The 25513-nt window shown below is 40.7% G+C and overlaps 1 protein-coding gene and 1 non-coding gene across 8 annotated transcripts in view; both read left to right on the top strand.

Annotated features, from left to right (window-relative positions):
- REPS2 (RALBP1 associated Eps domain containing 2) overlaps nt 1–25513 on the top strand; it is a 229912-nt gene that overhangs the window by 97658 nt on the left and 106741 nt on the right. For all 7 annotated transcript variants that reach the window (XM_044234502.1, XM_044234497.1, XM_044234498.1 and 4 more), the window contains exons 6-9: nt 3827–3965; nt 11472–11535; nt 14219–14361; nt 20740–20834. In XM_044234502.1, the coding sequence (XP_044090437.1) occupies nt 3827–3965; nt 11472–11535; nt 14219–14361; nt 20740–20834 (441 nt within the window). The remainder of the gene's footprint in view (nt 1–3826; nt 3966–11471; nt 11536–14218; nt 14362–20739; nt 20835–25513) is intronic.
- LOC122897800 lies at nt 19755–19860 on the top strand. Its single transcript, XR_006382642.1, has one exon. It is a non-coding gene; the product is annotated as a U6 spliceosomal RNA (small nuclear RNA).

Here is a 25513-nt window from a genome sequence, read left to right as displayed (position 1 = left end):
GGTCTGTTTTCTGTGCTTTTGATCTTCATGTTTCTTACCCACAGCCCCAGTAATGAGCATCTGGCTGAAGTTTTTCTTGCTAGGGTAGAGTTTTCTCTGCAAGAGGGTTCCAGAGGCCAGAAACTGTGTGCCCTCTCTTCTTTACTTGGACTCAACTGGGTGAGACCAGGTGTAAGGTGGGTCTTGTGTGCACATGTGGCTGCCAAGCCCACCTTTGTAGCAGAGCTTTTTGTATCACCTTTGTATCAGAGGGGATGGGAATTGCCTTCTCCGGTGGCTGTGGTCCTGGCAGGTACACTGGAGAGCCCTATGGGGCAGTGGGACTCAAGTAATAGGATTTGAGCAGGCTGGGATCAGAGGAGGAATCGTCTGGGAAGAAGACAGAGATCTGACTCATGAAGAGCCAGCAGGTGGGTGATCAGCCTGCTAAGAGTGAGCAGGGGGGGAGGTTGGATTATAAGGTCCCTAAAGGCCACATGGGGGAGGTGGATGTTTTCTATTAGGCGACAGGTCATCTCTGTAGGCTTTTAAGCCCTGTTGTCAGAATAGCCTTGAGACCTGCCAAGAGGCCACTGATGCACGTCGTCAGTGAGATAATGTGGGAGATGAAATAGAATGAGCAGGTGGTCATGGGATTGGAGAAAGAACAGACATGGGCTGTTGTAACAACAGCAGCCAGATATGGCAGCTCCGATTCCAGGCGGCAAGTAGTGTATTCTAGGGGAGCGGTAGCTTCTGGATCAGACCCAGGAATGTAGCAGCCAACACCCAGCACAGAGATTTTCATGCCTTCATTTGCAAGGTGGCAGTGGGACAGGGCTTTTCACCAGTGTCCTGCTGGGTTTGTGAACCATCTGCTTGATTGTTCAGTTGTAAACATCCATTCTTGTGTCCAGCCCATACCCAGCTTTTTAGATACATTTACTCCAGCTGTTTCCTTCAGTGCCAACCAGAAGGACAGTGTTCCTGGAAGTCCTACACATTATAATTTGGCCCGGAACCCAATCCATTGCATACTGATTCCCTCTACCCTTGGTTTTGCCCCTGCAACCTGGTCAGACATCTGGCCTCGTTCAGAAAGTGCTAGTGTGGAACATTTGAATTTGGCTCTGGGATTTGGTGGGAGTGTTTCAGAAAGTTGTGTGGTCCATTGGGTGCTTAGACTGAATTGTGACCTTTCTTGCTTTATTGATATTGTTTATTATCAGAACCATAGGAGTTTCTGAAAACAAATCGGATGCAACTCAATTTCTAAAAATTAATTTATTTTTAAAAATTGAGATAAAATGGGGACGCCTGGGTGGCTCAGTTGGTTAAGCGGCTGCCTTCAGCTCAGGTCATGATCCCAGCGTCCTGGGATCAAGTTCCACATCGGGCTCCTTGCTCAGCAGGGAGCATGCTTCTCCCTCTGCCTCTGCCTGCCTCTCTGCTTGTGCTCACTCTCTCTGACAAATGAATGGATAAAATCTTTAAAAAAATTGAGATAAAATGGTATATAACGTTGTATTAGTTTTAGGTGTGCAGTGTAATTATTTGATATATGTATATAATGCAAAATGATTACTACACTAGTTAACATCAATCATCATACATAGTTACAGATTTTTTTCTTGTGATGACAACTTACAAGGTTTACTCTCTTAGCAACTTTTAAAAACATAAAGTACAGTATCATTAACTATAGTCACCATGCTTTGCATTACATCTCTAGGACTTACTTATAACCAAAAATTTGTACCTTTTGACCACTTTTACCCATTTTGCCCACCCCCCCCATGCCTGACAGCCACCAATCTGTTCTCTGTATCTATGAGTTTGATTTTTTTCTTGGTTCCACATATAAATGATATCATACAGTATTTGTCTTTCTTTTTTTTTTTTTAAAGATCTTATTTATTTATTTGACAGACAGAAATCACAAGCAGGCAGAGGCAGGCAGAGAGAGGGGAGGAAGCAGGCTCCCTGCTGAGCAGAGAGCCCGATGCGGGGCTCGATCCCAGGACCCCAGGATCATGACCTGAGCCGAAGGCAGAGGCTTCAACCCACTGAGCCACCCAGGCACCCCAGTATTTGTCTTTCTATGTTGGACTTATTTCACTTAGCATTATGTTCTCAATATCCCTGATGCAACTCAATTTAAAAAAAGGCCTTCTAAAGAGTAGGCTGACTTTTTTGAACAACAGATAAAACAGAGGGGGTAATTACTTGCTGACTGCAATAATGCAATAATGCTGATTGCAAATAATGAAGGATATGGACTCATCTCTTAAGTTGTATGGGCCTTCATTTCTTCATCTGAGAACAGGATAATAATACCTGCTATGTCTACCTTTCAAAGTTTTTGAGATGCTCAGGTGAGATAGGTATGTGTAGTGCTTTGTAAATTTGAAAGCATTCTATGAATTTAAGATAACAACTAATGATTAGTGGCTTCTGGGGCATTTAAAAGTGTCTGATATACATTTAGTGGAAACTCACCTGGTATGAAAACTTTAAAGATGACATCTCAAAGATATATCACAGCTCAACATTTTATAGTCTTATTTCATCTCTGAAAGTCACAGAGGAGACAGCTGGGTGTTCCTGAGAATTACTTGCTGGAATGGGGTGTGTGGGGGTGGGAGGAAGGGTGCAGAGATGGTCCGCTGTCATTTCTAGGGATAGTGAGTAGAATGCCCTCCTAACGATTAATTTCTTGATAGTGTGTGCAGAAGCAGGCAACTTGATGGGTTATTTAGCAGTAATATCTCTCCATTTCTTTTCTAGTCTCCTTTTGCCCTAAAGGGTCACACTCCTTGTGTTCACCTTAGCCTTGGGGTAGATGGGAGGAATGGAACAAAGACCTAGGCTCCTCCTTCCAGAATCACCAGTTTTGCTTCTTTAAGCATGGCCTAGTACAGTCTTTCTCCTGAAGTTCGTTTCTGGTTCTCCTTATCCTTAAATCCTCACATTTGCCTTGCATGCCCCCTAGTGGCAGGTCTGATGCACCCCATGTTATGTTGCCCGGTTTGCTATGATCCCAGGAGCAGTTGTTCTCCAGACCCAGTTCTATTACCAAGTGTTACCCACAGTTCACAAATGCAGAACGACAGGTTCTGGGATCCTGACTTGCCACTCGAGTAGGACGTGGGGAGGTGGAATTGGAATCAGAATTTTTGATTCCCAGAATTATACAATGGAAATGCCTCAGAAAAAAGATGACATGGTTATAGCTTTTGTAGATTAAAAAAAAAAAATGGTTTAAAAGAAAGCTAGATTATTTTGCTGGCTACTCAGCTAACCTGAAAGGATAAAAATGTGGTCCGTATTTAAGGATAAGAATGATCGTCCTTTTGGGGCGCCTGGGTAGTTCAGTCAGTTGAGTGTCTGGCTCTTGATTTCACTCAGGTCCTGATCTCAGGGTTGTGAGATTGAGCCCTGACTCTGGCTCCATGCTGGGTGTGGAGCCTGCTTAAGATTCTCTTGCTCCCTCTACCTCCATCACTCCCCACCCTGCACTCGCTCTTTCTCTAAATAAATACATTAATAAATAAAAATGTTTAAAAAGAATGATCATCCTTTTTACTCTTTCTTCAGCACATTGGAAGAACTTTCTTTACTCACCAAGTGTTCAGTATTTCATGCTCAGTCTTGTTAACAACTTTGAGGTATCCAAAAATTTACGAAGCATGATGTCTGCCCTGCAGAAGTTTATGTTCTAATTACGTCCTAGTTACAAGGTGTTTAAATGTATTCTCTTAAGGAAAAAAAATAAGTATAACGCATGATGGCTTTTGCTGATGTTTTCTCTTTTTACCTCTGAGCATTTGCTTATTTATTTTTTAAGTCCTTTTCCGTGGAGAGAGAACCACATGATAACAGCAGTAATTACCCGGAGGAACCCTGGAGGATAACAGAAGAACAGCGCGAGTACTACATCAATCAGTTCCGATCCCTTCAGCCTGACCCGAGTTCCTTCATTTCAGGTAACTAAGCTGATGGGTGAAGACATGGGTCCCAGTACTGTTACATTGGTAGCAGTACACATCTTGAGAAACAGTTCACACAAAATGAATGTGACATTCTTCTGTGATTTTGATTTGTTTTCCCTCTACGACTGAATTTCTTATCAACTGTAAACCAGGCAGAAAAATACTTGGCAATGACATTTGGAGGATAATGTTTCAGTTTCAAAGGTTTAAGTGGGAATTTGGGGGAGCCTGGTCTAGACCCGTGCCTTATTAGCGGAGCAGTTCTTGAGATGGTAGACTGTGGCACCAGGATGACCTCTTTAATTGCTTATTCATATTCGAGCGAAGATGTAGTGTAGCCTTCTAAAGATTTCGTGTCACAAGTCTCTTAATGTTATGTATGCTTTAGAAGTCCAAATTCGTGCTCGTTTTCTTTGGCTCAAGTCCTTCTGCTCTGGATTTTCTGAGAGAAATTAAAATATGGGAGGAAAATAGACCAGCAGTTTTATGTCCACATGTCTGTTCTTCTGGGTTGTCTTCTAAATACGTATTCCTGTTGAGTTCTCATGCAAAATTCAAACTGAGACAAACTGATTTAATTCCTGTTATGCCTACATTTTCCTGGGCTGAAGACTAAACAGTGAAATAGCAGAGTCTGGAAGAAAAATTCATAAAACTTTCTTTTTGTACTTCAATTTTGAAGAATAACAATATTTCCTCGATAATTGTAACCTGACATATTAAATACGGACTGATTTTCTCTTGAGAAATAAGATATATAATTGAGATATAATTGTATAAGTTCAGACATCATTTTTCTGATTGGTGGTAGTAGTTTTATTGAAAGGCAAGTATCATAGATACAACAAATTCAGTGTTGACAACAGGCCTTAAAATAAGCAGAAACTCAGATTGACCATTTACTAACCTTACCCACTGCTTAAGTGACTTTTAAATTTTTTAAAAGATTTTATTTATTTATTTGAGAGAGAGAGAGAGAGCACGAGCTGGGCGGGGGTAGAGAGGGAGAGGGAGACATGGTTCTCCACATGGGGCTCCATCCCAGGATCCTGGGATTATGACCTGAGTCGAAGGTAGAGGCTTAACCCACTGAGCCACCCAGGTGCCCCTTAAGTGAGTTTCTTCATAATGTATGTGTATAATTAAACAAATACAAATGGGTAGCTGTTAGGAGTGTTTTTATTTTAACTTCCTTATTTTGCAGAATTTCAAATGTGATATAACTAGAGTGACTAGTATAAGAAACCCCTGTGTACGTACTACACAGCACAGTGATTTTGTTCAGCCTGTACCCTCTCTCAGCCCAGATGATTTTGAAGCAGTTATCAGATCATTTCATTTGAAAATATTTCAATTCATATCTCAAATGATAAGAAAGACTTCTTTTAAAAACATAACCGCAATTCACTGGCACACGTGAAAAAGAATACGAAACACATTTCTTTAATATCATCAAGTCTTTGTTCAGATTTCCCTGATTGTCTCATAAATGCCTTTTGAAAACAGTTCAGTTTGTTGAAGGTCAAGAGGAGTTCATCTATTGCAATTAGGTGATGTCAATTTTAAAAACAAAATCTTTTCTGAGATATTAACATACCACAAAATTCAGCTCTGTAAAGTGTACAGTTCATTGGTTTTTGTGTATTTACAGAATGTATTCACAATCTGAATTTAGAACACTTTCATTACCCCGCAACAAACCACCTACTTATTAGCAATTATTCCCCATTCCTGCTCACCCCACCTCCCAGCACTGCATAATGACTAAACTACTTTTTCTCTCTAAAGATTTACCTATTTTAGGCTTTTCCTATAAATGAAATAACATAATGTGTGGTCTTTTTTTGTGTCTGACTTCTTTGACTTAGCATAATATTTTTAAGGTTTATTTTATCCAGGTTGTACTATGTACTAGAGCTGGATTGCTTTTTTATGGCTGAATAATTTCCGTTGTATAGATATATACTACATTTTATTTATTCATCAGTTGATGGCACTTGATTTGTGTTGTTTCTGCTTTTTGGCTATTAGGAATAATGCTGCTTGGGGGTGCCTGGGTGGTTCAGTCACAGTGGCTGCCTTTGGCTCAGGTCATGATCCCAGGTCCTGGGATTGAGCCCCACATCGGGCTTCCTGCTCAGTGGGGCGTCTGGTTCTCCCTCTGTTCCTGGCCCCACTCTCATCCTCTCTCTTACTCTCTCCCAAATAAAAAAAAATCTTTAAAAAAACAATAATGCTGCTCTGAACATATGCATGCACATTTTTGTACGGATGTATGTTTTAATTTCTCTTAAATGTATACCTAGGAGGGGAATTGCTGTGTCACATGGTAACTCTGTGTTCAGTCATTTGAGGATCCGACTGTTTTGCATGGTGGCGGCATCGTTTAACATTGCCATCAGCAGCATATGAAGGTTCTGGTTACTGCACATCCTCACCGGCACCTACTGTCTTTTGCTTACAGCCATTCTAGTGATGCCAGATGGACTGAGGCCCCAAGAGGGAGGGCCTCAGTCCCCTCGCCATGAGCGTTCTTGGCTTTGTGTGAGAAAGAATTCAAGAGCAAGCTGTTCAGAAAAAGAAAAACAATTCATTGAGTTTGGAAGTGAGAAGGGAACTACTTTATAGATAAAATAGTGGTCTCTTCTCCCAGGTGAGGAAGAGGACCGTCCTTGGCCTCTAAGGAAGAGTTTTCTAAGTTTTAAAAATTAGCTAACTATATAGGAAGGGCCTTACTCCTTAACTTTGGGTTTATCATTTACATTGGGTGCGTAGTTTCTCCCTTGTCTTAGGGTTGTGAAATTACCTACAGGGAGCAATTTTAAGAATGTCGGGCCTTTGTGGCTTTTACTGCTGGAGGGAGTGGGGTCTTGTGGTCTTCCATGGTTGGCTCTTGGGACTCTGTCTGCTACCTGCTCACTTTTAGGTTAAGGGTCAGTCTCAAACCTGAATGGCTTTACTTTGGTCAACTTGTCTTCTGAGTCTCCCTTCCCTCCTACCTCTCTAGTGAGTGTGAAGTAGTATCATTTATGGTTATGATTAGCTTTTCCCAGATGAAAAATGAAATTGAACATCCTTTCATGTTCTTATTGTATATCTTCTTTGGAGAAATGTCTATTCAAATCCTTTGCCATTTTAAATAAATACTGAATGTAAGAGTTCCTTATGTACAGACATTAACTTGGGGAGATTGAAGATTTGGTTCCAGATGACAGCAATAAAGTAGATATTGCAAAAAAGAATGTCAAATATTTTGATTTCCCAGTGCATATAAAAATTATATTTACACTATGTTGTAATCTGTTAAGTGTGCAATTGTATTATATGTAAAAAAACCACTGTGTGTGCATATATATATATATGTGTGTGTGTGTGTGTGTGTGTATTTTTTTTTAAGATTTATCTATTTACCTATTCGACAGACAGAGATCACAAGCAGGCAGAGGGGCAGGCAGAGAGAGAGGGGGGAAGTGGGCTCTCTGCTGAGCAGAAGGCCCAATGAGGGCTAGATCCTAGGACCCCGGGATCATGACCTGAGTTGAAGGCAGGGGCTTTAACCCACTGAGCCACCCAGGCGCCCCAGCACTGTATATATTTTAGTTAAAAAATAATTTATTGCTAAAATATGCTAACCATCATGTGAGCTTTCAGTGAGTTGTAATCCCTCATCACAGGTCACTGTAATAAATATAATAATAATGAAAAAGTTTGAAATATTGCAGGAATGACCAAAATGTGTTACAGAGACATGAAGTGAGCAAATGCTTTCAGAAAAATGGTACCAATAGACTTGCTCAACACAAGGATGCCACAGACCTTCAATTTGTTAAAAAAAAAATGCAATATGTGCCAAGTGCAGTAAGGTGAAGCATAATAAAATGACGTATACCTGTATTCTAGATACATGTTCTTAGCACATACTGAATTTGTAAATATTTTGTCTCAATTGGTGGCTTGTTTTTTTCAATTTTCCTAATAGTATCTTTTGGAGCACGTAAGTTTTTAGTTTTGATGGTGTCTAGATTATGTTTTTTTGTTGTTGACTGTGCTTTTGGTGCCATAATAACAGATCATTGCCTAATCCAAGGTCATGAAAATTTATGTCTTTATTTTCCTCTAAGAAGGTATATATATTACAGTTTTATCTCTTATATTTGGGTCTTTTATCCATTTTGAGTTAATTTTTGTGTATGGTATCAGGTAGGTGTTCAAATTGCTTCTTTCACATGTGGATCTCCAGTTGTCCCAGCACCATTTTTTTTTGGGAAAAAAAAAAAAAAGATTCTGTGATTTAATTGTTTTAGCATCCCTGTCAAAATTCAGTTTACTATGAATGTTAGGGCTTATTTCTGGATGTTAATTTTTTCCCACTGATTTTCACTGTCTAGTCTAATGCCAATACCACACCGTCTTGGGTAATGTAGTAGGTTTTGAAGTTAGGAAGTGGGAGTTCTCCAGCTTTGTTCTTGTCAGCGCTAATTGTTTTGATTTCAATTTTTAGGGATTGTGGTTTTTGAAATTTAGTTTTATACATATATAAAATATTTTCACAATTCTGAATTTGAGTCTGTAAAACAATTTACTAAACAATTTACAAAGTGTAGCTTCTATTTCTATTTCTATCCCATCTACCCTTTTCTTTCCTGCCCCCCTTTTTATGGTTTATCTCTTTTTAAAAGTAAAAGCAAATTTTTCTGTGTGTGAATATGTTTATGTGTGTGTATATATTCTTATCTCCCATCTTCCATGAGATAAATGGTAGCATACTATTTCTACTTCTCTCCACTTGCTTGTTCCGATTAATATTATGTCCTGGTGATTACTCCATATTGCATGGAGAGATGTTTCCCATTCGCTTTTATGGTTGTGTACTGCTAGACTGTGTGACATGCATTTATTTAGCTAATCTGCTTTTGGGATTCTTTTTATTAGTCTTTTGCTCTTACGCATATTTTTGTTGTGAATAGCCCTCTACCTGTCTTTTTATATTTTTGTCAGTGTATCTTTGGATAATATGATTTTGCTAAACACCGTAAGACACTCCTTCTGTGGGGTTTGTGCCGGGCTGTCATTTCAGCAGCATTGTAGAAGATGCCCATTTTCCCACAGTCTTACTATCACTACGTGTTCACTGACTTTTGTATTTTTCCTCCCACTTGATAGGCAAGAAATCATGTCTTTGCATGGTTCTATTTTATGGATCTTTTATGAAGAAGGTTGAGGTGTTTTTTTTTTCCCAATATGATTAAGAGTCAGTTGGGCATCTGGCTGGCTTAGGTGGTAAGAGCATGCGACTCTTGATCTTGGGGTCGTGAGTTCGAGCCTCATGTTGGGGATAGATTACTTAAAAAAATGGGGGGTGTGTGGTTGCATCTATTTCTGTGAACTGTCATGGCTCTACCTGTTTTTGTATAGTGTTATTGGTCTTTATTTTTAAGATTTTTATCTGTTCATTAGGTTAACATTTATCACTGACTTATCAATGCTATGTATAGCGGTTTTTTACTGGGCTAAGACACTCCTTGTAATAAAAAGTCTGAATCTACATTTTGATGTTTGATTGCTGACAACTTTTTAAAGCCTTATCTCTCCCTCTTTTGCCCTATATAAAGCTTCCCAGCAGGTCTGAAAATGGCTGGAGAGAACAAGGAAAGGAGGCTGGCTTGGGGTTTCTAGGTTGGCTGGGATTAGGGCTGGGGGGAGGATTCCAGCTCATTGATTCAACATCTGTCAGCACCAAAGGAGGGAGCACTTGGGCTTTCTCATCAGCTTCCTTCTCTGGCAGGTGACAGCCAGGGCACAATTGAACTTGTTAGCTGTTGGCTTCCAGATGGGCCCTACCTAATCTCTTTGAGACACCGTGGCAGAACAGTCCCTCTTTCCTGTCTGAAGGCCAGGCTGGGTCTGTGGCTTGGGTTTAGGCCTAGTGTGATTTGAAGAAAGGATATCAAGGGGGAAAAAGAAGAATGAGTTAAGGGGTGAATGTCATATCTATAAAATAGCCGATAAATAGGCTCTTAAGACATTTCTGATAAATGTTTGACGAGGGGGCTGCACTGATGGCCGGTAGTCCTGTGACAGCATTATTTCTCAGGATGCTTTTCTGAGAAAGCTCATTGGTTAATAGGGCACTTTCCCTTTGATTCTTCATAATCTAGTAAAGGAAAATAGTTCTGCTTTAGGGTGCATTATAATACCTTGTTTTAAGTCCAGCTAGAAGACTTGTGATTGCCAGGGAAAGACTTTGGACTTAATCAGTTTAGAGCTTGAGGCTTTATATGACTGTTATTCATGTTAGAATTGAGGCCTTTGGATTTTGAAATTGGTCTTAGAGCTGAAACCATAAAAATTTCAATCTCATTAAGGATTGGTCTAACACTTTAAGTGCAGTTGGGACTTGGAGTTATATAATATGTAAAATGGAATGATTACCTGATATCAGTTGATACTGGTAAATTTGTGATGGATAAAGAAAGTAGCAAGAGGTTCCTGGATAAATTTCTCAAAGAGCCACCAAGAGATCTTATATTTCACCTGACTCTTTACCACGATGTCTGTTTTGTCTTGTGTGATAAGATGAACGGTGTCAATTTTCTTTTTGCTCTGTTTTCTGCCATGATCGTATATTACTTTCTCACCCTTTCATTAAAAGTGCTTGACAGAAACTGTGAGTTGCTGGGGGGAGGGGGGTTGGAAGAAAGGGGGGTAGGGTTATGGACATTGGGGAGGGTATGTGCTTTTGGGTAAATTGGAAGGGGAGATGAACCATGAGAGACTATGGACTCTGAAAAACAATCTGAGGGGTTTGAAGTGGCGGGGGGGTGAGAGGTTGGGGTACCAGGTGGTGGGTATTGTGGAGGGCACGGCTTGCATGGAGCACTGGGTGTGGTGAAAGAATAATGAATACTGTTTTCTGAAAATAAATAAATTGGAAAAAAAAAGTGCTTGACAGATTTTTACTTTAATAATTTCAAAATTTGTCTTCTGAATTTTGAATAAACTTTTGCAGATCTTCAGAAAAATCGAGAAGGAATTTATATGTATAATAAGTATTATGATATTGTTTCTTTTGCCCGATTGTAGTTTATATATTCTTTTTGTGTGTGTGTGTGTGTGTTTTTAAATTTTTTTTCCAATTTATTTATTTTCAGAAAAACAGTATTCATTATTTTTTTCTTCACCACACCCAGTGCTCCATGCAAGCCGTGCCCTCTATAATACCCACCACCTGGTACCCCAACCTCCCACCCCCCCGTATATATTCTTTTAAAAGCTATTCATAACACTGAAAAAATAAAATTAAGTTTAAAAAAATAAAGGCTGTTCATATGTTGTTTTTAGCCATATGATTTATAGTTGCTTTGATGAATAAATATTACATTTATTGTTATATGGTAGGGATTCTGAATGAAAAAAACGACAACTCATTTACATATAAATTTAAAAAGCTGCTCTAGATAAGTAATTAATGATTTATTTAAACAGTGGCTCTCTTGGCAGGTTCTGTGGCCAAGAACTTCTTCACCAAATCAAAGCTTTCCATTCCAGAACTCTCCTACATATGGTAAGTATAATTAATGCCATATTAGTATCATAGTGTCATTACATACCCATACCTTAGCTCCTTCTTTTGCATTTTAAAAGTCTTATCCTTTGAATTTTATTTTAAGATTTGTGTATTTATTTTGAGAGCACAAGCAAGGGGAAGGGCAGATGGAGAGGGAAAGAATGTCAAGCAGACTCCTTGCTGGGTGTGGAGCCCAACTTGGGGCTTGATCTCATGACTCTGAGATCATAATCTGGACTGAAATCAAGAGTCAGACACTTAACTGGCTGTGTCAGCCAGGGGGCCCGTTGAATTTATTTTTGACAGATAAAAGAGTGAATAGAACTTAAGATTTTTGCTGCTGTGAAGATTAAATAAGTTATTATATGAAAAGCACAATGTTGAGTGTCTGGTGCACTGTAACTGTTAGCTGTTACTTAATTAATTTTCCAATTATTATCCTCCTCTAGATCCCTTTCCTGTCTAAACAATTGTGTGGGCATATGAGCATTCCTATCTTGTGAATTTTATTTTCAGATATTTCTACTTGATACGATGCAGGTTACCAGAGGATCTTGAAAATCTCTTCTTTAAAATATTTTATGAGGCCAGGTGAACAGAAGGTCCACAAATGTTTTGGAATTAAGTCAAATTTGACTATTCTAGCAGCCTCTGAGCTTCATAAATTTGGCTGGTGTTTATCAGCTGGGCCCTAGTTCTGACTTGCAGCTGTGGTGTGCACTGTACCTCGCCGCCGTGCTGGCTGCAGCCCGGGTTCCAGAAGGCCTGTCCCGAGCCAGTCCAGATGGCTGATTTGCGTTTAGGAGAACGCTCGGTGCCTCTGTAAACTCCCAGCAGTGTGTGGGCCCTTCTTCCTCAAGCCTGGGTGGGTGATGCTGCGGCTATAAATACATAATTAAAACCCTGGAATATTTGTGTAAGATTTTTTTGCACGAGGATTTACAAAAATTGTGGTAGAATTTAAAATTGCTTGTCATGTTTTGTGCATTTTATTGGAAAACTTTTCCAGTAACACTTGCACATGCCAGTGTATCTGAGATTTCTGAGCTGGGTTTAGGTTCTTCAGCAATAGAGTCTAGCATAATTCTTTTTTTTTTTTTTTTAACAACAAGCCTTACATTAGATATTAAAGCTAGGGGAAAAAATAGACTATTGTTTTTAAAAGAAGACAGTCTCTTTTGGCTGAATTCCCAGTCTTAATGTTATTGGCATGAGGCTTCCTATTTTTTGTTGAGACATATCCATGGAAGGTGAATGGTATTCTCTCCGGTCAGCGTTTGAAACTGTTCCCTGACTCTTTACCCTGTGGACCTGCTCCTTCAGGGCTGGTGCATTCTAAATATTGGCAGGAGAAGGATGTGAATGGTCCAGAGGAAAGTTAGGGAGCTTACCTTCTCTATTTCTTCTCTGATGTAGAGATACCTTTCCAGCACAGTTTTATGTCCCATTTCTTTACTTGTCCCAGCACAAGTATATTGTCTCTGTACACCTAAGAGACTGGTTGAGCTTATGGTGTCTTACTTTGGCAAATAGGTTTCTTTTGTGCTGAGTAAATAGGTCTGTGCCTTTCAGTGGGAAACACTGACTGAAGCAAAGATAAGCCTTTTCAAGACTGTTTCTTCCTTTCTGTCTTACCTGGTTCCAGCCTTCCCAAGTTGCTGGTTTTATCTGAAAACACAATTCAACCAGTATTTATTGAACTCACTTGTATTTTCCCAGGAGGGAATTAATTCTCAGGCAAATTTTGTTTTGTTTTGTATTTTTAATAGACTTTAATTTTTAGAGCAGTTTTAGGTTCACAGCCAAACTGAGCAGAAGGTAGAGAGATTTCCCATATATCCCCATCCCCACACAGGTGATCATCCCACGATTAAATAGTAGATACAGGTTAAATATCAATATGGTATTATCAAGCAAATTTTTGATACAACATTTACATGACTTGAAAAGTTCAAGGTTCTTCCTAAAAGCTGAAAAATGACGTGCTCATTTCTGAGCTCAGTTAACGGTATAGTGGCTGGGACACCTGTAGATAGGTTGAGGCCCGCCCTTCCTCTGACCATTGTGAGTGCCAGAGCTGGAGCTCGCCGCACCACCATGCATTTACTGAATGACTGTCACCTAATGAATTCTGAGCCTCATTTTCCTTTTTGTGCTGTAGTTTCTTGTCTTTTGTACTCAGTGTTGTAAAACAGACCTGCCAGAGAACCTGAAGTGTGTCAAGTTTTGTTTAGAAAGTGCTGCTGGTACTGGTGCTGTTGATCAGCATTCGTCTTCCAGGTGCCCCCTGAGATTTCATAGGAGCGTGGAGACTTCGCAGGGCCACCACCAGAGAGCCTGGGAGTTGTGTTTGCACATTTTAAAAAAAAGAGATTGATTGATTGATTGACTGATTGATGGTGGGGTGGGGGGTGGAGAGAGAGATGTGTGCATGCGCCGATACAAGTCGGGTGGGGGAGGGCAGGCGGAGAGGGAGAGAGAGTCTTAAGCGGACTCCATGCTGAGTGCAGAGCCTGACAAGGCACTCGATCCTAGGACTCTGCGATCAGGACCTGAGCTGAAATTAAGAGTCAGATGCTTAATGGACTGCGCCACCCAGGTGCCCCGTGTTTGCATATTTGAGGCTGAGTAACTTTTCCTTTAAGCCCTGTGTTATGTGCTTGTGACATGTTATAATTAGGGAACTCAGTGATGCTGACTGTGATGGAGCCCTGACCCTGCCTGAGTTCTGTGCCGCGTTTCATCTCATCGTGGCTCGGAAAAACGGCTACCCACTGCCCGAGGGCCTGCCTCCGACTCTGCAGCCAGAGTACCTGCAAGCAGGTAAGGCGTCCTCAAAGTCCTAAATGTTTGACATTTTTCATCCAGGCCTTATAAGAACTTTTTGTGCCTTAAGGTGGTATCCGGGCACTTAGCGGAGTCTTTTGCGTCTAGAGTCCTTTAAGTGCTATTAGATTGTCATATCTTACGATATAAGAATTCAGAATGGTGTGGTTAAGTGTGAGTCATTTGTTACTCCCATTCTATCATTCTCTGGATGAATTTGAGCCAGAGCCAGTCACTACCCTTTCATTAAAATTGGGCAGTAGGCAAGTACTGAACCTCCTAGCTGATATAAAATGAAGAAGATGATCTTCCTGTAGAGTCAAGTGCTGACTTGGCATCTTTAGGTATGTCCTAATGTTCCCAAGTGGCCTGGGGCAGTGGAATGGAAGAAGTTAAAAAAACTACATGCCAGGAAATGTGCAAAGCACTGTGATCTTAATGTACTCTTGATAAATGTTTACATCTCTATACATCTATGTAACTGCAATCACATAGAGATATGGAACATTCAGCACACCACAAGGTTGGACTGGAACTCTTTGTCTTTCTCCTTAATAGAGCTATTACCCCAAACCCTTTCAATAATAAGAGTCATGGTGAGTCTAACATTTGTATCAGTTCTTTTGGAACACTGGAAAATTAAATATCTCTTGCCCTTTTCAAAGGCAGTGGGCACGGATATGATTTCTGTTACTCAGGGAAGTATAGCTTCCATTGTGAAGGTTCCAGAAACAGCTCGTGCTGTCAGTAAGCTTTCTCACATATTAGGGAAGGCCTCTTAAAAACACGAGACGTCTAGCCATGGATGATTATGGCAAGGAGAAGCAATGTCTAAAGAAATTGTGAATAGTCTTTACAGAGTACACATTTTATGTTTAGATCTGAAAAAGGCCCTAGTTTTTCATGTCTTGTCGCCTCATAACAACACAAGATTCAAAGTGGCCAGTGACTTATCTCAGTCAGTCTTGGGGTCTCTGACTCTTAATAAAAAGTCTTTCATTTTCTGTATTTGGTAGTGGGGGAGCCAAAGCTCAACCAAAGGGAGGAGACCAAGTGTGTGGCCTGTGCCACTGGCAGGTAAACATGTTGGGGAATAGTGACCCATTTTGGGATCTATCCCCAAATGCCTCCATAAAATGTATGCAGGGGAAGGTTCAGGCAGTAGAGTCTACTCCTCATTTCAGAGGCTTAGACTTTGGTCATAGCAGCTGCTTTCTGCCAGCCTGCTACCCTTCCTTCCAGGCCGGGAGAGACCCTCAGGGGTCCCCAAGAACCAGTTTGCAGTTGGACAGCATGACAAGCAGCTCTGTTTCCACTTTGGTGTCTATCTCACCATCTTTTTTTCTCATTTTTCCCCCCTCTCTGTTCCTCCTGGATTGAGGCAAAGAAGAGCTAACCTTTTTGGGGCTATCTTGGCAAGGGTGTAGCTTTCATAACCAAGTCAGTATTAGGTCATCCAGGAGCCCCTTTTCCTGGGAGCAAGGCCACATGAGGCTTTGTCTCTCTCTCTCTCATGAGGATGGACAGCTGACCAAGAGGGCCAAGGTCTGCTCCAAGGCTAGTTAGTTATATTTAATACTGTCACTGTTTCTTACTGTGAGCCCTGGGTTCATAGGTTGTTTCAAAAGCCACTGATAAAATTTTTTAAAAAAATATTTTATTTATTTATTTTGACAGAGAGAGATCACAAGTAGGCAGAGAGGCAGCCAGAGAGAGAGGAGGAGGCAGGCTCTCAGAGAGCCAGACGTAGGGCCTGATCCCAGGACCCTGAGACCATGACCTGAGTTAAAGGCAAAGGCTTTAACCCACTGAGCCACCCAGGTGCCCCAAAAGCCACTGATAAAAATTTTAAGAAATCTGTAAGCCCTGTGCAAAAATTATGTTAACAGAAGACAAGTAGCCTCTTTTGATTCCTTCACTGCTGCAAATGGCTGCTTTTGCCTTGGTTATGCAGTTGCAGGGGGGTTGGTGGTCTGTGAAACACAGTGCCAGTCAAGAGGCAGCTTTCTTTCAGTTGGAGTGAAGCCCCTTGTTTGTTCCTGATCATTTGTGGAGGCTGTCAGCATGCATTTATACAGAAACAACTGAAGAATCCATCCTGTACCCTTTAATTAAACAAAAACTGCACACCATTTCCAGAGCTTATGGGATTAATTTTAAATAATAATTATATGGTTCTAATAAAAACCATGAGAGACCTCATAAAACCCCATCAAACTCAGTGATGGTATATTTTAGGCGAACCCTAAGGGTTTAACAGTTAACTCTTTTTAAAAAAAGATTTTTGTTTATTTCTTTGACAGAGAGCTGTATATAGAGAGAACACAAGTAGGCAGAGAGGCAGGCAGGGGGAGAGGGAGAAGCAGGCTCTCTGCTGAGCAGGGAACCTGATGCAGAATTGATCCCAGGACACTGGGATCATGATCTGAGCCGAAGGCAGCTGCTTAACCCACTGAGCCACTCAGGTGCCCCAACAGTTACCTTTATAATGCTTTATCATTCATGTTTATTTTTGTATGTAGCTCAAGAAAATGGCCAGAACTATCTAAGTTTTCTCTGTGCTTTTAGACTTTGCATATATGTGTGATTCTGTTCATTTGGGGGGTTCATTTTTTAAAAAGATTTATTTATTTATTTGACAGACAGAGATCACAAGTAGGCAGAGAGGCAGGCAGAGAGAGAGAGAGAGAGAGGGAGAGAGGAGGAAGCGCGCTCCCTGCTGAGCAGAGAGCCCGATGTGGGACTCGATCCCAGGACCCTGGGATCACGACGGGAGCCAAAGTCAGAGGCTTTAACCCTCTGAGCCACCCAGGCGCCCCTTGGGGGTTCATTTTTATGGTATCCCACTTTGCTTTTTAAAAAACGTAACTTCCTTATAGGCATTTTGGAAAACAGTGTGGCGGTTCCTCAAAAAGTTAAAAATAGGGCTACCGTATGACCCAACAATTGTATTACTGGGTATTTACCTCAAAGATGCAGATGTATAAGAAGGGGCACATGTACCCCAATGTTCATAGCTCAATGGCCACAATAGCCAAACGGTGGAAAGAGCTGAGATGCCCTTCAACAGACAAATGGATAAAAAAAGATGTGGTTCATGTACAAAATGGAATATTACTGAGCTATCAGAAAGGATGAATACCCAGCATTTGCATTGACATGGATAGAACTTGGGGGGATTATGCTCAGTGAAATAAGTCAAGCAGAGAAAGTCAGTTATATGGTTTCACTTATATGTGGAACATGAGGAATAGCTTGGAGGACATTAAGAGAAGGAAGGGAAAAATGAAGGGGAGGCGGAATCAGAGGGGGAGATGAACCATGAGAGACTATGGACTATGGGAAACAAGCCGAAGGTTTCAGAGGGGAGTGGGTGGGAGATGGGTGAAGCCGGTGATGGATATTGAGGAGGGCACGGATTGCATGGAGCACTGGGTGTTATATGCAAACAATGACTCATGGAACACTGCATCAGAAACTAATGATGTACTGTATGGTGACTAACATAACATAAAAAAAAAATAAAAGCTTAGCTTCTTGTTGCAACTTTTTTTCTCATCTACGTTCAGTCTTAAAAAAAAAATCTAACCTAGTTTTCAATAAGATTGGTGAAGGGTATAAATTCGGTTGATACCTTCATGCATTTATAATTATACAAGCTTGTTTTCAATAAAATAATGAAACAAATTGTTGTATCTTATTTTTTCCCTAATAGTGGAAATTAAAGAACACAGTTGGAAGGAAAAGTTGGATTATTTGGTAGCTTACCCATGGTCCTTTGATATTTCCCTGTCTAGGTGACTGGGTAGATAGATTATGGTATAGATTTTTATTGTCAAGTTTTTTAAAAAAATAGTTGTGTGAGCACCGTGTTACTCTCACGGGTCAGAATGCTGTAGAGAAGAGCATTCCTACTGTTATGGAACTTGCTGGCAGTGAGAGAATTGCTGTTCAGTAAACTCGTGTACTCGTAACTGGAGGCAGTGATAGGTGCCATGAAGGAAAAACACAGCTGCGGCAGGAGAGTGCATGACCTTGGGGAAGACTTCCTTAAATATTTGCGCTGAGATGTGAAGGATGAGCTAAGGGCTATGTAGGTGAAGAAGGGGGAAGGGTAGGCTCTGGGCAGAGGGGGCAGCAGGTATGCTGCGGAGGGCCCCAGAGGGGACTTGGAACATGGGAGGCATGGAAAGTGCAGGCCACAGCGGCTGGAGAGCTAGGAGCCAGAGCTGGAGGGGCTGGGGATGAGGCTGAGGAGGAAGGTACGGAACAAGTCATGGGCACTGACGTCGACGGGTTTTAAGCAGGGAAGTGGCCCAGTCCGAGTTGCTGTTGGCTGCTGATTGCTGAGGCCGGTGCTGATTGGAGAGCAGGTTTGGAGGAGCAAGGGTGCACTCGAAGACCAGGTTATGGCAGCAGTCCAGTTAGATTCACAGGGGGCTGGCACTAGGGAGGTGACAGTGGAGTTGGAGACACGGGGACAGGCTAGAGAGAAATTGAGCCATTAATGATAGCGTTTGTAGGTTTGGAAAGTGTGAGCTTTGTCTGTAGCAAGACCCTCTCCTGATAAAGCTTAAGTCATGCAATTCTAGTCAAATCACTGATTGGTAAACTAGAAGCAAAAACCCTATCTCGGTTAAACCTGCTGGTGTGGTCGGATTGTGGAGTGGTACTTGGAAAGGTGTTTTACTGAGTTTTTACTAAGGAAATGAGACTGCATGGTATAGTCAGAAAAATCACCAGGGCCGGCGCTTTGCCCTACTCGATATTGTTACAGGATCGCAGGGTTCTCGTCTCACAGAGTCAAACAATGACCCTCTCAGACACAAAGGGGTGAAGTGAAGTGAAAGTTTCTGAAGTGAAGGTGAGAGCAGAAAGGAAAGAAGAAGCTCTCTGGAGGGAGAGGGGTCCCCAGTGGGTTGCCACTGGGGGGTTTTAGGTCGGTCTTTTATTGAAAACTTGACCAGGGAGCTTGTGGCCTTGAGATTCTTGGGCCGTCCTTAGTCTGAGCAGGGACAACAGAAAACACCCTTAATGACTGACTTCTATGAGGTTTGGTCCATTTCTGCAATCACACTGTGGCCGCCAGAGACAAATACTCCCTCACATCCGGGACCAGGCGGCCTGGTCTCCTGCCTCATCTCTTGTTCACTCTTTCAGAGCCTAGTCACGGGCCCCCTGTCCCTCCCCGCCTGTACCTTAACCCTCTCCTTACTCAATATCACTGAAGTTCAGACCAAAGTAAGCAAATGAACAGTTTAAGATGCTTGTACTCAACTGCATGTTGTAGCTGTTAGGCAGGGGCTGGTACTTTACTGCAGAAGGCAGGTGGCATTTCAGACTCTGGTGGGGGTGGGAGGGTGAGAAAGGATTAAAAATAATGCCAATCCCTACTCACTTTGGCAGCACATATACGAAATTGGAATGACACAGAGAAGATGAGCTTGGCCCCTGTGCAAGGATGACGCGCAAATTCATGAAGTGTTCCATATTTTTAAAAAAAATGCCAATCCATCTTTAAAATTTGATTCAAAAAATTGTTTAAACATGGCATTAAAATTTTGATTTTGTAATAGTTGGTCTTGATAAATTTGTAGCTTCTGGTTATTGTCAACCTTGGGATATTGGCCAATTTCCTGGTTATTGAGACATTTCTTTCTTAATTACTTTGTGACAAGGAGATGAAATAGAATCTGCTTCTCAGAAATGGTATGGTGAGTATTAGTTTACCAAGTAGCATAATCCACTCGGCTACCCAGCTAACAGCAGCTTCTGTCACTGTTCTATGTTAGAAGACACCCAAAATGTGATTCTTCTTTCCTTGTAAATCAGCAAGAACTTGTACTCTTATTTTTGTTATTTCTGCTGACCAAAAGAATTTTATAAAGTTTTCTTGGTCACCTGTCATTTAAGATCATGTCTGTTTCCAATAGTAATAGCTAAAATGAAGTATTTCCTTAGTTAATGTTTGTAGCATTAAAACTATCACCAGTTACTGCCATTTAAGAATTAAGCTAGTAGCATAGTTAAAATATAAAATATTGTGATAGTGAAGGTTACTACTATGTTACAATGTAAATGCTGACAGTTCAAGTCCCAAGTCTTGCATTTACCATCAATATGACCTTGAGTAGGTTGCTTAACTTCCCTGCTTCAAGGTTTCATCACATGTAAAATGGGGATGATAGAAATAATAGGTTGTATATGAGAAGAACTTAAAATACTACCTTGGCCTGATTACTGCCATAAGTAGTGTGTAGTGTATTGGTGCTAGCAGGTTTTGTTGTTATATTTCCTAAGCACAGAAGAACTGATAGGAAACAATGCCTGCTGTGAATATAGTATATATTCTTATGTATTCTTGTTTCTTCTTAGCCTTTCCTAAGCCCAAGCGGGAGTGTACACTATTTGATTCTTATTCTGAGTCAATGCCTGCGAACCAGCAACCCCGTGACTTGAGTCGGATGGAGGTAAAAGATCTTCATATGTTAATAAATAAGAATGTGTGTGGAATTAAAATCCATTAGCCTGTGTTCTTTACAAACTCTAGAAAATCCACTTTTATAGCATTTCTCTTCATGCTGAGTACTTAGGTTGAGGCTCAGCCTTTCAAATCTAGACATCAGATATATCTATTACTTCTTTCCCTTTTCTTCCTAGAACTAGATTTAGTGAAATGGGCAAAGTATCTTGACCTTCTAGGGGTGAAAGGTAGGTGTAGACAAAGTAAGCCAGAAAAATGCTAGGCGAATTGTTTACTTTAACAAAGCTTTAATTTTGAAGTAAGTGTAGGAAAGTATTTTTAGTAGCTGAGTCTGAACTAGGTCTAATGGACCCGGAATAGTTTTAAGAGGAAGTTTGAGAACTATGTAAGAGAATCCCAGAATACAGTCAAAGTTGCCTTCTTCCTTGGGGTTTTTAGTATTGGGACCAAACAAAGACTGATTTGGATTATTCCTAAAAGAAATCTGTAGAATTCCTACAGTGTTGGGCCATTGATGTAAGGGTCTAGCCATATGCCTAGTGGTCATTAGGTGTGCACCAATGAATAGGAGTCATTATGGTTATCCTTAATATCAGCACACTCTTCATCATCATCATCACTGTTATGGTTGTTATGATGACACTTTATGATATCTGCTGTTCGCATCCTTATAAAAAAAAGTCTGGAAATGTGTAATAAACAGAGGATTGTTCATAGGTTGCTGTTATAGTCCTCCAACCCTGGTTAAAACTGTTGCAAGATGATGGAAGTCAGATGCAGGATACAGGGTCATTTCTTTTACTTCTTGCAACTGGGTGTAATTATTTATTTTTTTTTCCGTGGGGCTCTCATGCATATAGTCTGTGTGTGTGGCAGTGACATCCTCTGTGATGGAATCAGCCTGCTTCTGCAGTGTTCCCTCTGGTAACACCTCTCTTGGCCTCTCTCCTACTCTCTCTTTGAGTCAGAGCCTCTCTTTCTTTTCATGAGTAGCTTTCTACTGTCAGGAAGTAGGTATAAAGTGACATCAGGAAGAGTGATAGATGTGCATCTGAAGAGTTTTAGGTCTTTAAATTTCTTTCTTTCTTTTTTTGAAGAACGTGTGTGACAGAGAAGCAGATAACAATAATTAGCCACTTTTCCTGAACCTCTGTGTACTCTGGGGCTGCTGGCAGTGTCTGGAGACTTATGGAGTTGCCCTGTTCTTTGTTTGTTTGCTTGCTTGCTGGGGTCCCTTTGCTTATGTAAAATTATGAGGCTGTTAAGTGATTTATTTTAAAATGTCATAAATTCTTATTCTTTCTCGGCAAGTGTTAGGTTTCAACTTGCCACGGTATCAGGTGGTCTTTGCCCTTCCAACGGAAACAAATACTGGCCATGTTTTAGAGAAATTAATTACTGGCTTGTGTTGCTTTCCCCCATGCAGTCATTTATCATCTGTCTAAAAGGAAAGGAGCAGATCTACAGTCAGTTGTGAAGTCTGTAAATGGCGATGCTTTTAAACACACACGCATGCTCTGATGTCCTTGATGACATTATAGATACTCACCTTTATGGATGTGATGTGCAGCCAGTTTTGTGCTAAATACATTTGTATACTTTAAACTGGCTCTTTTGGTGGGGGTTGTTGGTGATTAAAAGTCTTTGTTTTGTCCTGCCCAAACAAGATAGCAAAGCAACAACAATAACTCTTTCTCCATAAAAATGTTACATTCTGGGTTGGGGTGCTTTTAGATAATCATGTAATAATGTACAGAATTCAAGGACGAAGTATTGAGGTCAGTTGATGCTTTGGCCATTCAAGAAGTATAGGTCAAATTTAGCAGCTAATGATTAAATATTTCATTTTCTTCTATTTTATTCATTGTTCTTTCTACCAATCTTTTAATCTCTTGTGAATGCATGCATGGGATTTAAATAGATCTTGATACTAGTCCTGTGAAGAATGACTCCATGAAGGTGTTTGTGCTGTGAATGAGGCCGTAGCCGATTCAGGTCACGAGAGCTTTGCTCAGCAGTACAGATCAGATCTCTAGACAGCAGGGCTATAACCATGTACTTGTTTCCTTCAAGAATTAAAGATTATGATTTCAGGTAAAGTCCTCTTTAGCAGTGCTTCTTACATTACTAGATTTCTTTCTTTTGGAAACAGCTTTACTAAAATATAGTTTACATACTATACTCATGTAACATATATGATCCAGTGGTTTTTAGCATATTAACAGAATTGTGCAACCATCACTATAGTCTTATTTTAGAACATTTTTCATCACTCTAGAAAAGAAAGCCTGTACTCATTAGCACTCATTGACTATACCCCCTTCCCTCCAGCCTCTGCTGATCAGTAATCTATTTTCTGTTTCCAAATTTGCCTATTGTGGACATTTCCTACAGAATCATACAATATATAGGTTTTTTTTTTTTGGTGACTGCTTTCTTTCATTTAGTATAATGTTTGATTTTTAAAAAAAATTTATTTGAGAGAGAGAGAGAGAGCGAGCGCGCGTGCACACACACACATAAGTAGGGTGAAGATTCCTTTTCCCTGAATAGGGAACCTGATGTGGGGCTTGATCCAGATGAGCTGAGCTGAAGGCAGATGCTTAACTGACTGAGCCACTCACTCAGGTGTCCCTAGTATAATGTTTCAGAGTTCATACATGTTCTAGTATGTATCAGTGCTTCATTCCTTTTTATTGCTGAGTAGTATTCCATTTTGTGGGTCTGCCACTTTTGTTTGTCCGTTCTTCAGTTGATGGACATTTGGCTTGTTCCCACTTTGGGGTTGTGAGGGGAAAAACTGCTGCTATGAATAATAATGTAGCAGTTTTTGTGTTAAAATACAGTATTTTCAATTCTCTTGAGTGTTTACCTAGGAGTAGAATTGTGTGTCATATTGTAACTTGTGTTTAACTTTTAGAGGTACTACCAAACTGCTTTCCTAAGCACCTGCGGTATTTTATAATCCTCTGCCAGTAATGTATGAGGGGTCCAGTTGTTCCATATCCTTGTTAACACTTGTTATTGGGGCACCTGGGTGGCTCATTTGGTTAAGCAGCTAACTCTTGGTTTCAGCTCAGACCATGATCTCAGGGTCCTGGGATTGAGCCCTGCATGGGGCTCTCTGCTCAGTGCAAGTCTGCTTGTCCCTCTCCCCCCACTCCCCACTTTCTTTCTAAAATAAATAAATAAAATCCTTTAAAAAGCACTTGTTATAGTCTGTGTTTTTTATTTTAGCCATCCTAGTGAGAGTGAAGTGGTTGGTATCTCATTGTGGTTTTATTTATTTATTTATTTTAATTTTTTATTTTTTATAAACATATATTTTTATCCCCAGGGGTACAGGTCTGTGTCATTGTGGTTTTAATTGAAATTTCCTAATGATTACTGATGAGCATCTTTTCTTGTGCTTATTCACTATTTGTATATCTGCTTTGGTGAGATATTCAAATCCTTTGTCCTTTTATAAATTGAGTTATTATTGAGTTGTAAATGTTCTTTATATATTCTGAATATTAGTCCTTTATTCAATATATAATTTGCAAGTATTTTCTTTTTCTTTGTTTTAAAAATTTTTTTTAAATTTATTTGATGGAGGGACGCCTGGGTGGCTCAGTTGGTTGGACGACTGCCTTCGGCTCAGGTCATGATCCCGGGGTCCCGGGATCGAGTCCCGCATCGGGCTCCCAGCTCCATGAGGAGTCTGCTTCTCCCTCTGACCTTCTCCTCGCTCATGCTCTCTCTCACTGTCTCTCTCTCAAATAAATAAATAAAATCTTTAACAAAAAAAATAAAATTTATTTGATGGAGAGGGAGCACACAAGCAGGGAAGCAACAGAAGAAGAGAGAGAAGCCGACTCCCTGCTGAGCAAGGACGACCCCCCCCCCCAACCCCAGTTGTGCCGCTTGATCTCAGGACTCTGTGAGCTAATGAGAGGTGCCCAACCAACTGAGCCACTCAGGCGCCCCTCTTTTGTCTTTCTTGATAGTGGCCTCTGTAACACAAATATCTTTTATTTTAACGAGGTCCAGCTCATCTATTTTTTTCTTTTGTTGCTTGTGCGTTTGGTGTCGTATTTAAGAAAACGTTGTCTAACAGAATATCATGAAGATTTACTCCTGTGTGGTTTTTCTAAGAGTTGTATAGTTTTAGATCACATTTAGGTCTGTGATCCAGTTTTAGTAAATTACTGGGTATGTCATGAGGAAGAGGTCCACCTTCATTCTTTTCTTTATGTCAAAGATTGATTTATTTTATTTTATTTTTTTAAAGATGTTATTTATTTGTCAGAGAGGGAGAGAGAATGAGCACAGGCAGAAAGAATGGCAGGCAGAGGCAGAGGGAGAAGCAGGCTCCCTGCCGAGCAAGGAGCCCGATGTGGGACTCTATCCCAGGACGCTGGGATCATGGCCTGAGCCGAAGGCAGCTGCTTAACCAACTGAGCCACCCAGGCATCCCAGATTTATTTATGTTAGAGAGAGAGAGAGAGAAAGAGAGTTGTGGAGAGGGGCAGAGGGAGAGAGAGAGTGAGTCTTAAACAGACTCTATGTTGAGTGTGGAGCCTAATGGAGGGTTTGATCACATAACCCTAAGATCATGAAATGAACTGAAACCAAGAGTTGGATGCTTAACAGATTGTGCCTCCCAGATGCCCCCACCTTCAT

The sequence above is a fragment of the Neovison vison genome, chromosome X, assembly GCF_020171115.1.
Source record: "Neovison vison isolate M4711 chromosome X, ASM_NN_V1, whole genome shotgun sequence".
In the NCBI taxonomy this organism is placed as follows: Eukaryota; Metazoa; Chordata; class Mammalia; order Carnivora; family Mustelidae; genus Neogale; species Neogale vison.
Note: the sequence above shows the minus strand (reverse complement) of the source record. Positions and strands in the feature narration are given on the sequence as shown.